We start from the raw sequence: 12,053 nt of genomic DNA, 5'->3' as shown, positions 1-12,053 counted from the left end.
GGGATCGTTGCAGCGTCCACTGCCTGCTGGGGTAAATGGGGCAGAGAAAGCACGGGCAGTGAGAGCAAGCTGTCCTTAAAAAAACAGAGACAGCTGAGAGGCGTGGCTGCAACCCAAAACAAAGTTATTGGCACAAAGCCACAGTGGCAGTTTGTTGCCACAAGCTCTACCAGTTCCTGGGTCTGGAAGGGGTGGTAGGCTGGTAAAAATCTTCTTCCCTCCTGCTTTCTGAGCGAGGGGAACAGAAGAAAAAGAAGGTAAGTTACTGCCCATTGCCAAAGGCAAAAAAGCCTGCGCCTCAGAGGACACGGCATTTTTTTGTTTTTTAGAGGGAGGGAGTGGGTTTGTCTAATAGGATAAACAAAGGTCCCAGAACAAAAGTTGGAATTGCTGTCTGTTAGAGTAGTCAAACTGGAGTCCTTGAGTCAAACCAATAGTTGTTTTAGGAGAGAACACCGAGTTGTTGCTGCTTTCGCGGACAAAAGGAATTAAGGCTCCAAGCCCCACTGCCTGGCTTTATTAGGAGTAGATGGGCGGGGCTGGAGTCCCTAATTAGGAAAAGCTTTCAAGAAAGATCCGAGTCAGCTGCGTGGACGCAGGGAAATACCACAGGTGTGGATTTCACAGTACCACGCAGAAGAAATAAAGGTATTCTTTCAAACGAATGCACCCATCTTTACCTCCCCTGGACCAAAGAGTGGGCAATTCTTCCGGAATTGTTCCGCCAACAAAAAGGAGAGTTAGGAGATTCTCCCAGGGCTTGATAGTTGTCAGGCATAGGGGCTGGAATTGGATGGAGATCAACACCATTTATGTAATGGTATTTAATGCACACATAAGTCACCCCTAGTTTGCTACACTTCCCACATCCAATGAAGTGGTTTTAAACCACTTCATTAGATGTGTTGCAATAGCAGATTTCCAGATTAGTTTAGTGTTTACACCTTATTTTATTTTTCTGGTTATTTAATGTTTAATATTTATTTTACTTAAGTGATATTTGTCTTTACTGATCTAATGTAGCACAAATCCTATGTTAAACCATACTACCTATTTTGACATCAATATTGAAATCTGAAATATATACAGAAAGTCTTTACTTATTATGTAATGAAGCAAAATGTTGCATTGGCATTTATTTAACTTGTTACGTATATATCCTGCCATTCTCAAACGTTCTTTTATCTCCTCTGTTCTTTCTAGGAGAAATCTGTGAATCATGTTGGGTTGGAAGAGAATGATTATTGCAAGGTCAGCCAGAGTTTCAGAGGTCAATAAGGCCTCCAACCTGGACCTTGTAGGTCCCAACTCAACACTGTAAATAGTACATCACAATATGTTGTGAAAGTCCTTCATGGGTTGTGTGAGTTTTTTGGACTGTATGGCCATGTTCTAGCAGCATTTTCTCCTCACATTTCGCCTGCATCTGTGACTGGCATCTTCAGAGGTTCTTCCTCTGAAGTTGCCAGCCACAAATGTAGGTGAAATGTCAGGAGAGAATGCTGCTGGAACATGGCCACACAGTCCAAAAAATTCTCACAGCAACCTATTATACCACACTAGTTTTCCAGTGGATAGATACAACATCTCTGCTGCATAACATGTATTCTGATACATATATTTTCTAAAATCAACACCTCATTCTGCAAAATGCACAACTTTCATTAACTCAAAACCAGCTTATTGTTGCATGCATTTAAAAAGTTGGATCTGTGATGTTGTAGTGATAGAACATGACACAGTCTAAACAGACATCCATTGGGAGGGGGGGGGGAGTCAACATTATGCAGTATGAGCTTTCCAGATCCATTTGTGAGGGTTGTGTGTGTGTCTGTGTGTAATTGGAACCTTAATTCATGTATCAAAAGGATGATGTGTATGTTCAGACAGTTGCAACAAATTCCAAGATTGCATCTCTTGCGATTTCCTGGGGATAAACTAAACCTTTCGGGCATTTGAGCACTGAATTGGAGAAACTCAAGCAACTCATGAAAGAGCTGCTTGTGTAAACACATGCTAAGGCACTCAATTTTGAAAAGCAGCCAAGGTAAATTTTGCAAAACATTGGATACTGATTGTATTTCCCCATTAGACCTACTCCTCTTGCACCTTCTGCTGCTATATAAACGAATGCTACTTTCTACATCAGGCTTTTACTCTCCATTCTTCTTCCTTCTGTGTTCAGATGGTTTTAATTGCTGAAGGCCAATATGTAGGTCTCTAATACATACTTCAAAGGCTTCACGCCATTTCTTCTGCTTGATGTAGATTACTCCCAGATCCGTCTGATTCTCAATATAATCCCTCTGTTTCTCATCCACCAAGCCAATTTGATACAAGAACTGTGGATAGCCACCCAACATCTGCAAAGGAAATAGAGGCAACAAGCAATATTAATCAAGATTATTCTCATCTTCTGAATGTCATCAGTTTTTAAAGTTAATGAATTCAGCTCACAATAAAAGGCATTGTGTCCAATTTAAAGTAATTTTAAAAGGCTTTGTGAAGTGGTTCTCAACCTTTGGTCCTCCAGGTGTTTTGGACTTCAACTCCCAGAACTCCCAGCCAGCTTACAAGCTGTTAGGAATAGTGGGAGTTGAAGTCCAAACACCTGGAGGACCAAAGGTTGAGAACCACTAGGCTGCTATAATAAAACTTCAGTAGCATTTAAGATGTCTAAATCCATGGAGAAGCAAATTGTTGCTCATTTACTCATATGAATCTAAGGAGCATGGCACAAACAGTAAAACATTAGTGCTACAGGTTGAACACCCCTTATTCAAAATACTGGGGACTAGAAGTGTTTTTGTATACAGTAGAGTTTGCAGCTTGGGAGTGATCCTGGACTCATGGCTGAGCCTGGAACCCCAGGTTTCAGCGGTGGTCAGGGGAGCTTTTGTACAGTTAAAACTTGTGCATCAGCTGCGCCCATACCTTGGAAAGTCTGATCTGGCCACGGTGATCCACGCTCTGGTTACATCCCGAATGGATTACTGCAACGCGCTCTGCGTGGGGCTGCCTTTGAAGACGGTTCGGAAACTTCAGTTAGTTCAACGGGTGGCAGCCAGATTACTAACTGGGGTGGCATACAGGGAGCATACCACCCCCCTGTTATGTCAGCTCCACTGGCTGCCGGTCCATCTCCGAGCCCAATTCAAAGTGCTGGTTTTGAACTATAAAGCTCTATACGGTTTGGGTCCAGCTTACTTGTCCGAACGCATCTGCCCCTACGTCCGACCTCGCAATTTAAAATCATCCGGGGAGGCCCTGCTCTCGCTCCCATCAACAGCGCAAATGTGGCTGGTGTGGATGAGGAGCAGGGCTTTCTCGGCTGTGGCCCCTTGCCTATGGAACACACTCCCAAAGGAGGTAAGATCTGCTCCCTTGCTCCTGACCTTTAGAAAAAAAAATTAAATCATGGTTCTGGGATGTATGCAGCTTTTAGGGGGAGAAGGTCTGGAACGGCAACTCAACTGATGAGATTGTTTTATGGTTTTAATAACTGTTTTGATATTTGATGATGTACTGTTTTTAATATGATTCATGTTTAAAGTGTGGTTTTACTGTTGTAGTTGTAAGGCATTGAATTTTTGCCATTATCTATGTGTAACCACTTTGAGTCCCCCTAGGGGTGAGAAAAGCGGTATATAATGCTGTAAATAATAATAATAATAATAATAATAATAATAATAATAAATAAACGGGCCAGCAGAATGTCGGATAAATGAAAATGTTGAATAATACGGAGTCTTCTACTGTTACACGTCAGACGCAGTGCTGGACACCTAGAATACTAACAACAGGGACTCAAAGGGTTAAGGCAAGGCAATACCTAGGGGCTAGAGTGGCCCAGTGGGAAGTGCCCGGATGCAGAAGAGGACTGTGGAAATCAAAGATGGAAGGAGAGAGGATGGTTCCACTTCCAGTCCTGCCTCTTTTTCCCCTTTCTTCCCTCCTCCTCCATGTTTGCCTTTTTCACTTATTGGGAATGGAGAGAGAGTTGGGGCGCACTCTTTTAATTGAAGGGGAAATTCTGGAAAAAAGGGGGGCATCGGATAAGACGGAATGTTGGATAAGTGAAAGTCTGATAAGCAAGACTCTACTGTATACATGCATGGGATATCTTGGAGATGGGATACAAGTCTAAACATAAATTGTATTTGTTTCATATACACACAGCCTGAATGAAATTTCATGTTTAATATTCTTCATAACTTTACACATGAAAACAAATGTGTTTGCACTGAATTATCAGAATGCAAAAGTGTCACTATCTCAACCAACCAGATGTGCAATTTTGGAATATTTCAGATTTGCGCACAAGGAAAACCACTTGGCGTAGGGCTTGTTTAGCATTCAGTTTGAGAAGCACAGTTCATTTATATCCATAGACAAGTAAAAATATCTACAATGTACAGAAATCATACCAACTCAGGGTCACAGAGACCATCTCCAATGGCAACACCTTTGAAGTTTATCTTAATCTTCGCTGTTGGGTTATGAGTATGAATATAGTAGCCAATGGCAGGCACATACTTTCCTGCATACGACTAAAGGTAATGAAGAAAAGTCAATAAACATTAGCTTCTATGCAATAGTATAATCTAAAAGCATTCAATGATGTTTATGCTTCTCTGTGAGCAAATTTGACTGAATTCTGTGGGGCTTAGTTCTGTACATGTAAATATAGGATGTACACAGTTCACATTCTATGTCATATAGACATCATATTTTCAATATCAAATGCTGTAAATAATTTAGGGAGAAAAGGGGAAGGAAAAAACCAATGGAAGGAAGAATAGAAGCTATAAACAAAAATTCAGATCAAGATGGACATGAGAAGGGGAACAGAATACAAGAGAGATTTGTAGCATTAGTTGCAAAAGATCCAGAAAATCTACAAAGTCAGTCAAGAAGGCACAACCACCCACTATTAGTGCTTCTGTGCATTATCCAGTCTAATTTGTACTAAAGCACAGTGTTTCATACAGATTAAATAAAAACAATTAAGATCTAGATCATTGAAGCAAGGGAACCAAAAGAAACACACACACCAATACTCTCACAGCATTTTTAGGCAATTAAATCTCTTATTTCATAGTGTCCTCATGAAGAGCTGATATTTTCACCCTCAATCATTTCTTAGGATAATTTTAATGATAATAACTACTTTATGTTTATACCCCACCACCATATCCCTGAAGGGACTTGGGGCCAGAGGTTTAGCACAGCTGGTAAATCGTCAGCAATTGCTTGCAAGTTCGAACCCTGGGTTTGGCGTGAGCTGCCAAATGACACCCTAGCTCATTGTTTACCTAAGCAATTCAAAAACAGCTTTAGCTGTAATTAGAGAAATTAGATACCGCTAAAAAAGTGGGGGAGGTGTTTTACGACAGCATAAAGAGTGAAGATCAGAAAATGCTGGACAACCAAAAGGAAGGAGGAAGTCCTGACGGCTCTTCATCACAGAGGACAGAGCAACAGCACCCCCTGGACTCAAGCCCAACCTTCAGTGGCATAAAAACAGCTGGACACTGAATCGAAACAAAATACCTTCTTCTGTCGTCTGTCTGCCTGTGTATTGTCGATACAAAACGGCATTGAATGTTTGCCAAGTATATGTATTGTGATCCGCCCTGAGTCCCCTTCGGGGTGAGAAGGGCGGAATATAAATAAAGTGTTGTTATTACTATTATTATTATTATTATTATTACAAAGGGACAAGCCCAAAAGATTAAAACACATACAATAAAATAAAATGAAACAAAATAAAATCAACAACAACATCAGAAAAACAATTACAATCACACTGCACATTTTTAAAACAGTGTAACAGCAGAAAGATTAGGTGCTGAGTGCGGAGGAACATAAAACCAAGCTGTGATGGAATGAAATCTTTTGGGAACAAAATTATAATGGAAGTATAACTGTCTCTCAACTAGAATTAAAACATTACATATGTTAGCAATTAGTCTCTAACAATGAACTGCTTTCCAGTTACCAAAGAATTCTGTTTCCAATACAAAAAGGAAGCTCACTTTTTGGCAGGGTACGTTTCTCAATGAATTGCACTACCCAAACAAGCATTACTGGAAGAAGGCAGTAAACAAAGTTGTTGTATAAAATCTAAGCTCTTAATTGTAAAATCAATGCTGTCAGACTCAATGCTGAGGCCAATATTATTCGCCCAAAATATTCAGAAAAATCAGAGGCATAACAAGCCAATGGTCTGAAATGAGATATAACATGTACTCCCCCTGGTGGCCGTTTCATGAATATTATTTCTTATTCATTAATCACTAATCATTGCTAATCATAACATATGCCTATCTTCATATAAGCATCTTCTAGTTATAGAGAACCTGATCATAATTTGAAATGTGAACATTGAGATCATCTTAAGATTAGTTTTTTAAAAAATATCTTCTCTTCCCATATTTTTAATTTAACTTGTAACATTGACTGCACTTTTTCAAACTCCTTTTTGTGCTGAAGTCATTTTGAACTGCACCTCGATTTTCTCTTCAGATAAACAACATTCAGCCAGAGCTCTGCAAATGACTCCTAGGATGATTTTTAAGATTTCAGGAGACAATATGCTCTATAATCTGAAATGCAAGATACAGATAGAATCCTGCATGAAAGTTACATCTTCATAACTGGACTTACACAGTATATGTGTCTAATCCTTTCTTCCCACGCTATTTTTAAACATTGCTATTCACCCCATAGCAAATGGGATTAATGCTTCAATATAACTGATGAAGGTTTTTCTTCATCTGAGCAGTATAATGCAAACAATCAATTTATTTCTACTCAGAACTTTGGGGTTACAATTTAAATACTTTCCTGGAAATGTAAGTTATTTAAACTTACTTCTCCTGTTGCATAGAAGTCATTTTTCTGATAATCAGGAAAGAGCAGGAAAAACTGGACGAGGGCACTGAAATACAATTAAAATCCAAATAATCCAACAGCACAGAGACAGGATTAAATGCTACTATGCTCAGTTTAGACCAGGTATGGGCAAACCCAGCCCCGGGGTCCAGATGCAGCCCCTTGGGCTCTTTTCTCAAGCCCTTCTCTCACACACTATCATATCCTTCCCTCCTCTCTTTTCTTCTTTCTTCCCTCTCTCCCTCTTTCTCCCTCCCTCCTTACTTCCCTTCCACCCTTTCATCCTTCCTTCCCTTTCTCTTCCCCCCCTTTTTTTCTTCCTTCCTTTCCACCCGTTCTCCTTCCTTCCCTTTTGTCTTTCGATCCTCCTTTCCTTCCACTTTTTATTCTTCCTTCCCTCTCTCCCTCTTTCTCCGTCCTTTCTTCCTCCCCTCCATTTTATCTTTCCTTCCTCCTTACCTCTCTCCTTTCCCTTCCTCTTCCTCCTTCCATCCTTCCCTTCCATCTTTTGTCCTTCCTTCCCTCTTTCCTCCCTCTCTTTCCTTTATCCTTCCCTTCCTTTATCCCTCCCTTCTTTCCTTCCATCCATCACTTCCCCCTTCTCTTTTCCTTCCTTCTCTTTTGCTTCCTTTCAGCCATCCTTCTCTTCCTCCCTTTCTTCTCTTTCTTCCTTCCATTCTCCCCTTCCACCCTTTCATTCTTCCTTCCTTTTTGTCTTTCCTCCTCTCCTTCCTCTCCCCTTCCCTTTCTTTTTTTTCTTCCATTATTTCCTCCTTTTCTTCCTTCCGTCCTCCTTCCATTCCTTGCTTCCTTCCATCACTGGGCAACCAGTCCTCCTAGCAGAGAGTGTTAGCATATGGCCCCCAAGTTAGAAAGTTTGCCCATGCCTAGTTTAGACAAAGGCATCAAAAAGGCAGCTAAAGGTTTAGACAAAGGCATCATAAAACCAGCCTTTTCGCTTTCTGTTTCCAAATAAATCTAAAAAATTAGATTGAAGCTCTCACAAATGCAATCAACTTTCTGAATACTCCTAGATATAAAAGTGGTTAAACAGAGATAGTTTCAATAATAACATGTGCAAGTGTGAGTCAGTATGACGAGCCAATGCAATGTAATGGTTTGACAATTGGACTATGACTTTGGAGATCAGATTTCAAACCCTCATTCGGAAAATGGAAACTCATTGGATGACCTTGGGCAAGTCACATGCTGACAACCTCAGCAGAAGTCAAAGGATAACCCTGTCTAAACAAATCATGCCAATAAGACTCCATGATAGGGTTGTCTTAAGTTGGAAATGATTTTAAGGAACATAACAACAATCTACCAGTGGCTAGACTTCCTCACAGTATACTGGGCCAAAAGTTTCCTCAGGCTAACATACATTGCAAGATGACTGCAATTATAAGTGCAACTTCTCTGTATCTGAACCACTCCCACCCCCATCCTCCATGTTGACAGCTTTCTGGACAATCTAAAGAGAATGTTTATAACAGCATTCAAATAAAGTGAAAAGGATAAGGAAATGATTCCAGAGTCTCAAAATACTAAGCTCTCCAGTAGATGTCAGCAGTGTTACTAGCATTTACTGAAATTACAACTGGAAAGACTTCCCCTAAAAGCCTCAGACATTCATCCTGGATTGAGTGATTTACCTATATAAATCTCTTCCAACATCATCTTGATTTTCTGCATATCCTCTCTCATCATTTGTAAAACTGAAGCCGGTTCCAACCTGGTAAGACAAGAGGAAACAATTAGTTCCCAACTCTCTGCTACTATCTTTCACTTCAAACCAAATTATACATTTTTTAGGTATGTAGTCTCTTCCATATCGATAATACACAAGCTTTAAATCTGTCTTTGTACTTGTCTTTCATCAAATCTGGTAGGAGATATTATTTCCATTCCTAATTTAAGGAGATGACATGGCCAACTACCAGCAACAGAGACCTGAATTTAAAGAGAGGTGGGATGTGTTCTGTGTATTTTTTTAATGTTACACATACACTCTTGGTTGCTTTGGAGTCACATTTAGATAAGTCTGTTTCTTATATGTTGTCGGAGTAGGTCTCTTGGGGGGGGGGAGGGGTTTGAGAGTCCAAGGGACTGGGGGTACTATGGATCCCTGGGGGAATATATAGTCATAGACCACACTTTGCCAGCCTGTTTTAATATAGAATGTGGTTCAAACACATCAATCTAAAACATCAAACTTTGGGCAAAAATAAGATTCAATAACAGGACACCCCCAATTAATTTAAATCAGAACAATGCGTTTTTATAAGTTTATATAGTAAGAGTATCTCAAGACAACTTGGCTGATTTTTTAACTTACCGGGTTGTCAATGTAGAGCATGGAAAACTTAGATGTCCATGGAAATTTTCGTTCAGACACTATTAAAATGAAATTGAAAAGTGTAAATAAGTTTTCAAATCTTGAATAATTACTGGGTGGTGAATTTGGAAGACCAAAAGAAACTATTGGTATTAAGAAGCCAAATCTTCTAAAGCCAGATCCTCACCATCACCCTCTTCAAGGCCGCTGCGGCACCAACAGGCCCAGGAGGGCTCACCATTACCCTCCTTGAGGCTGCCATGGCACCAAAGAGTCTAGGAGGGCCTTGCCATCACTCTCCTTGAGGCCGCAGTGCCATCAACAGACCCAGGAGAGCCTCACCATTGCAAGTCTTTTTCTCTCAAAAAAAGGTGAAGACAAGTTCACTCTGAACAAATCTTGTTAAGAAAATTCAATGATGGACTCATTTTAGGATGACCGTTAAATAATAAATCATTTGAAGGCAGCTCAAAACAACAAAAGAATATTATAATAATATTTACATTCCATCGTCACTCTCTAATATTGGAAAGAAATACTTGCATGTGAGATTCTTGTGGACAAGATATGGCCCATGCTCAACAAAAAGGCCAAACATAGATGTTCCTCCAGGTCCGCCTTGCAGCCAAAGTAGGACTGGGGCATTCTCTGGCTGTACCTGCAATAAAAAGAATAAAAATTGAAAATATTTCTACATATATATTAATTATCTTTAAAAACTTTACAAGAAGTAAGTGCCACTTTAATGTCTTATGACATCTTTCTATAGAAGTGATGGTCAAGCTCAAAATGGAAACTTGCTTAGATGATCAATCCCAGGCTAATATATACATTCAGAATAATCATTACATACATCTGTGGCTACAAAAGAAACTTATGTTGAAGCTTGAGCTTCCATTTCCTATCCACTGTAGGTATTTTGGGGAACAAACATGATTCAACATGATTTTAATATATACCTATGAAGTCCTAATGTCCTGCAAAAAGTGAGAAAGGGGGAGAGAAAGAAAAGGGAGAGAAGGATAATTCAAATTTTAAGCAGAATGGGGAGGACCAGGGAAAATGCTTGCCTTTCATGGGAACAGCCAGTTTTATTGTATTTTTAAAAGCATAATTACAAAGGAGAAGGAGAAGAAGAAAGAAAAAAAGCAGTGGAAAACAAGATGCATATAACATACAAGTACAGGCTAGGCATGTAGTTGAAAGCTTTAAAAGAATGAAAACAATCTCAATCTCTCTGCAGATGAAAAACCATTTTATACTCTTAAGAAGTCCCCAAACAATCTTTACATGAATTACATTTATTGACTCCATATAATTATGATAAAATTGTTTCTTTCTTGTTTGGCCTCTTTCTTTTTCCCTTTGCCTGCAGAAGTCTTACAATATTTTCCTTTTTAAAAATGTCAGGAGTGACTTGAGAAACTGCAAGTTGCTTCTGGTGTGAGAGAATTGGCCGACTGCAAAGACATTGCCCAGGAGATGCCCGGATGTTTGATGCTTTACCATCCGTGTGGGAGGCTTCTGTCATGTCCCCGCATGAGGAGCAGGAGCTGACAGAGGGAGCTCAACATGCTCTCCCTGAATCCTTTTTTGTATATTAATCCTCACTTGTTTTAATTTTTGCAAGAGCCTTGAGTCTGATGATGACTTTATGTTTTCCAGTTTTCTATTATGCAGACCAATGCTCTATGACATGTTTGAAAATTTAAAAAAACATTTTCCAACTATTGCACTGAATGTTATAAAAAGGAAAGCTGAACAGAACAGACGCATTCAAGGCCTTTTGTGGTGGCGATACCCCTTTGACGTACTTAGATGTCATGGCAACATTTTGTCTACTCTGTGATTATTCTTGTAAACACTGCTGTTAAATGAAGGGAACAGATCAAATCAACTAAGTCATTACGAAAAGATCATGAAGCAAACTCAGGGTCATCCTTTAGATAACTGCAGTCTGTATCTCTGAGTTATATACATGGTTCCAAATATCTCTTATCTTGGCAACTTTGTTAGTAGGTAAAAGGTTTGAAAAACACTTTTAGAAAATCCTTCTGTATACATTCTTTTATGTTGCATTTAGAACTGCATCCTTCAAAATGATAAGACTGAAACTTCAACCTAAACTAGTTTCTTCTAAGCACGTGAGCCTTTATGTGGTCATCACCAATAGAGTCCAAAGGTAGTACTCTAAACTATACAAGTGGGACACCAATGATTCTGTAGTTTTTCAGCCTAAATTCTTAGTGTGATTGACCCATATATTTCTTTGCATATTCAAAAACACAGGCAGAATTTTCATTAGAAATGGGAAGCGTATACAGTAAACACTTTCATTTTTTTTTGCTTCACCACCTTGCACTGGAATAAGGTAATATTGTCTTTTTCCCTCCTTGCCACTCACATTAAGGCCCCCACATCCATGGGGAATACATTCCTAACCAGACTGTATTTATCTGAAACTGCAGGTATGACTTCTGGTCCCAGCATACCATAAATTTGCTGTTGAGGATCAAGACATTCCTAGAAAGATATTCCCAAATGTTTTTGGCATTCCAGTGCAACTCTATGGCAATTTGTAAGGGAAACATACCATAAAGCCACCTAGAGTAGGGCTTCTTAAACTTTTCTACTTTCTGCCTAAGGAATTTTTTACATGACTCTGGTGTATAGACATAAGAAATAGATATAAAAATCAAACATTTACCGAGAACAAATCAGTAATTGCAAAGCTTGCTAAACAGGCTGGTATTCCTTTTTATGAAATACAGCTGAAGCATTTTCTGCAGACTCCACTGTAAACACTGTAAGTTGTTGC

General features: G+C 39.4%; 1 protein-coding gene across 5 annotated transcripts in view; it reads right to left on the bottom strand.

Annotated features, from left to right (window-relative positions):
- Positions 1-12,053, bottom strand: part of CPVL (carboxypeptidase vitellogenic like) — a 45,338-nt gene that overhangs the window by 14,898 nt on the left and 18,387 nt on the right. For all 5 annotated transcript variants that reach the window (XM_060782005.2, XM_060782009.2, XM_067470241.1 and 2 more), the window contains exons 4-9: positions 9,779-9,893; positions 9,236-9,294; positions 8,553-8,632; positions 6,877-6,943; positions 4,428-4,550; positions 2,232-2,363 (exon numbers count right to left, since the gene is read on the bottom strand). In XM_060782005.2, coding sequence (XP_060637988.2) covers positions 2,232-2,363; positions 4,428-4,550; positions 6,877-6,943; positions 8,553-8,632; positions 9,236-9,294; positions 9,779-9,893 — 576 coding nt within the window. The remainder of the gene's footprint in view (positions 1-2,231; positions 2,364-4,427; positions 4,551-6,876; positions 6,944-8,552; positions 8,633-9,235; positions 9,295-9,778; positions 9,894-12,053) is intronic.

The sequence above is a fragment of the Anolis sagrei genome, chromosome 6, assembly GCF_037176765.1.
Source record: "Anolis sagrei isolate rAnoSag1 chromosome 6, rAnoSag1.mat, whole genome shotgun sequence".
NCBI classification, from domain to species: Eukaryota; Metazoa; Chordata; class Lepidosauria; order Squamata; family Dactyloidae; genus Anolis; species Anolis sagrei.
Note: the sequence above shows the minus strand (reverse complement) of the source record. Positions and strands in the feature narration are given on the sequence as shown.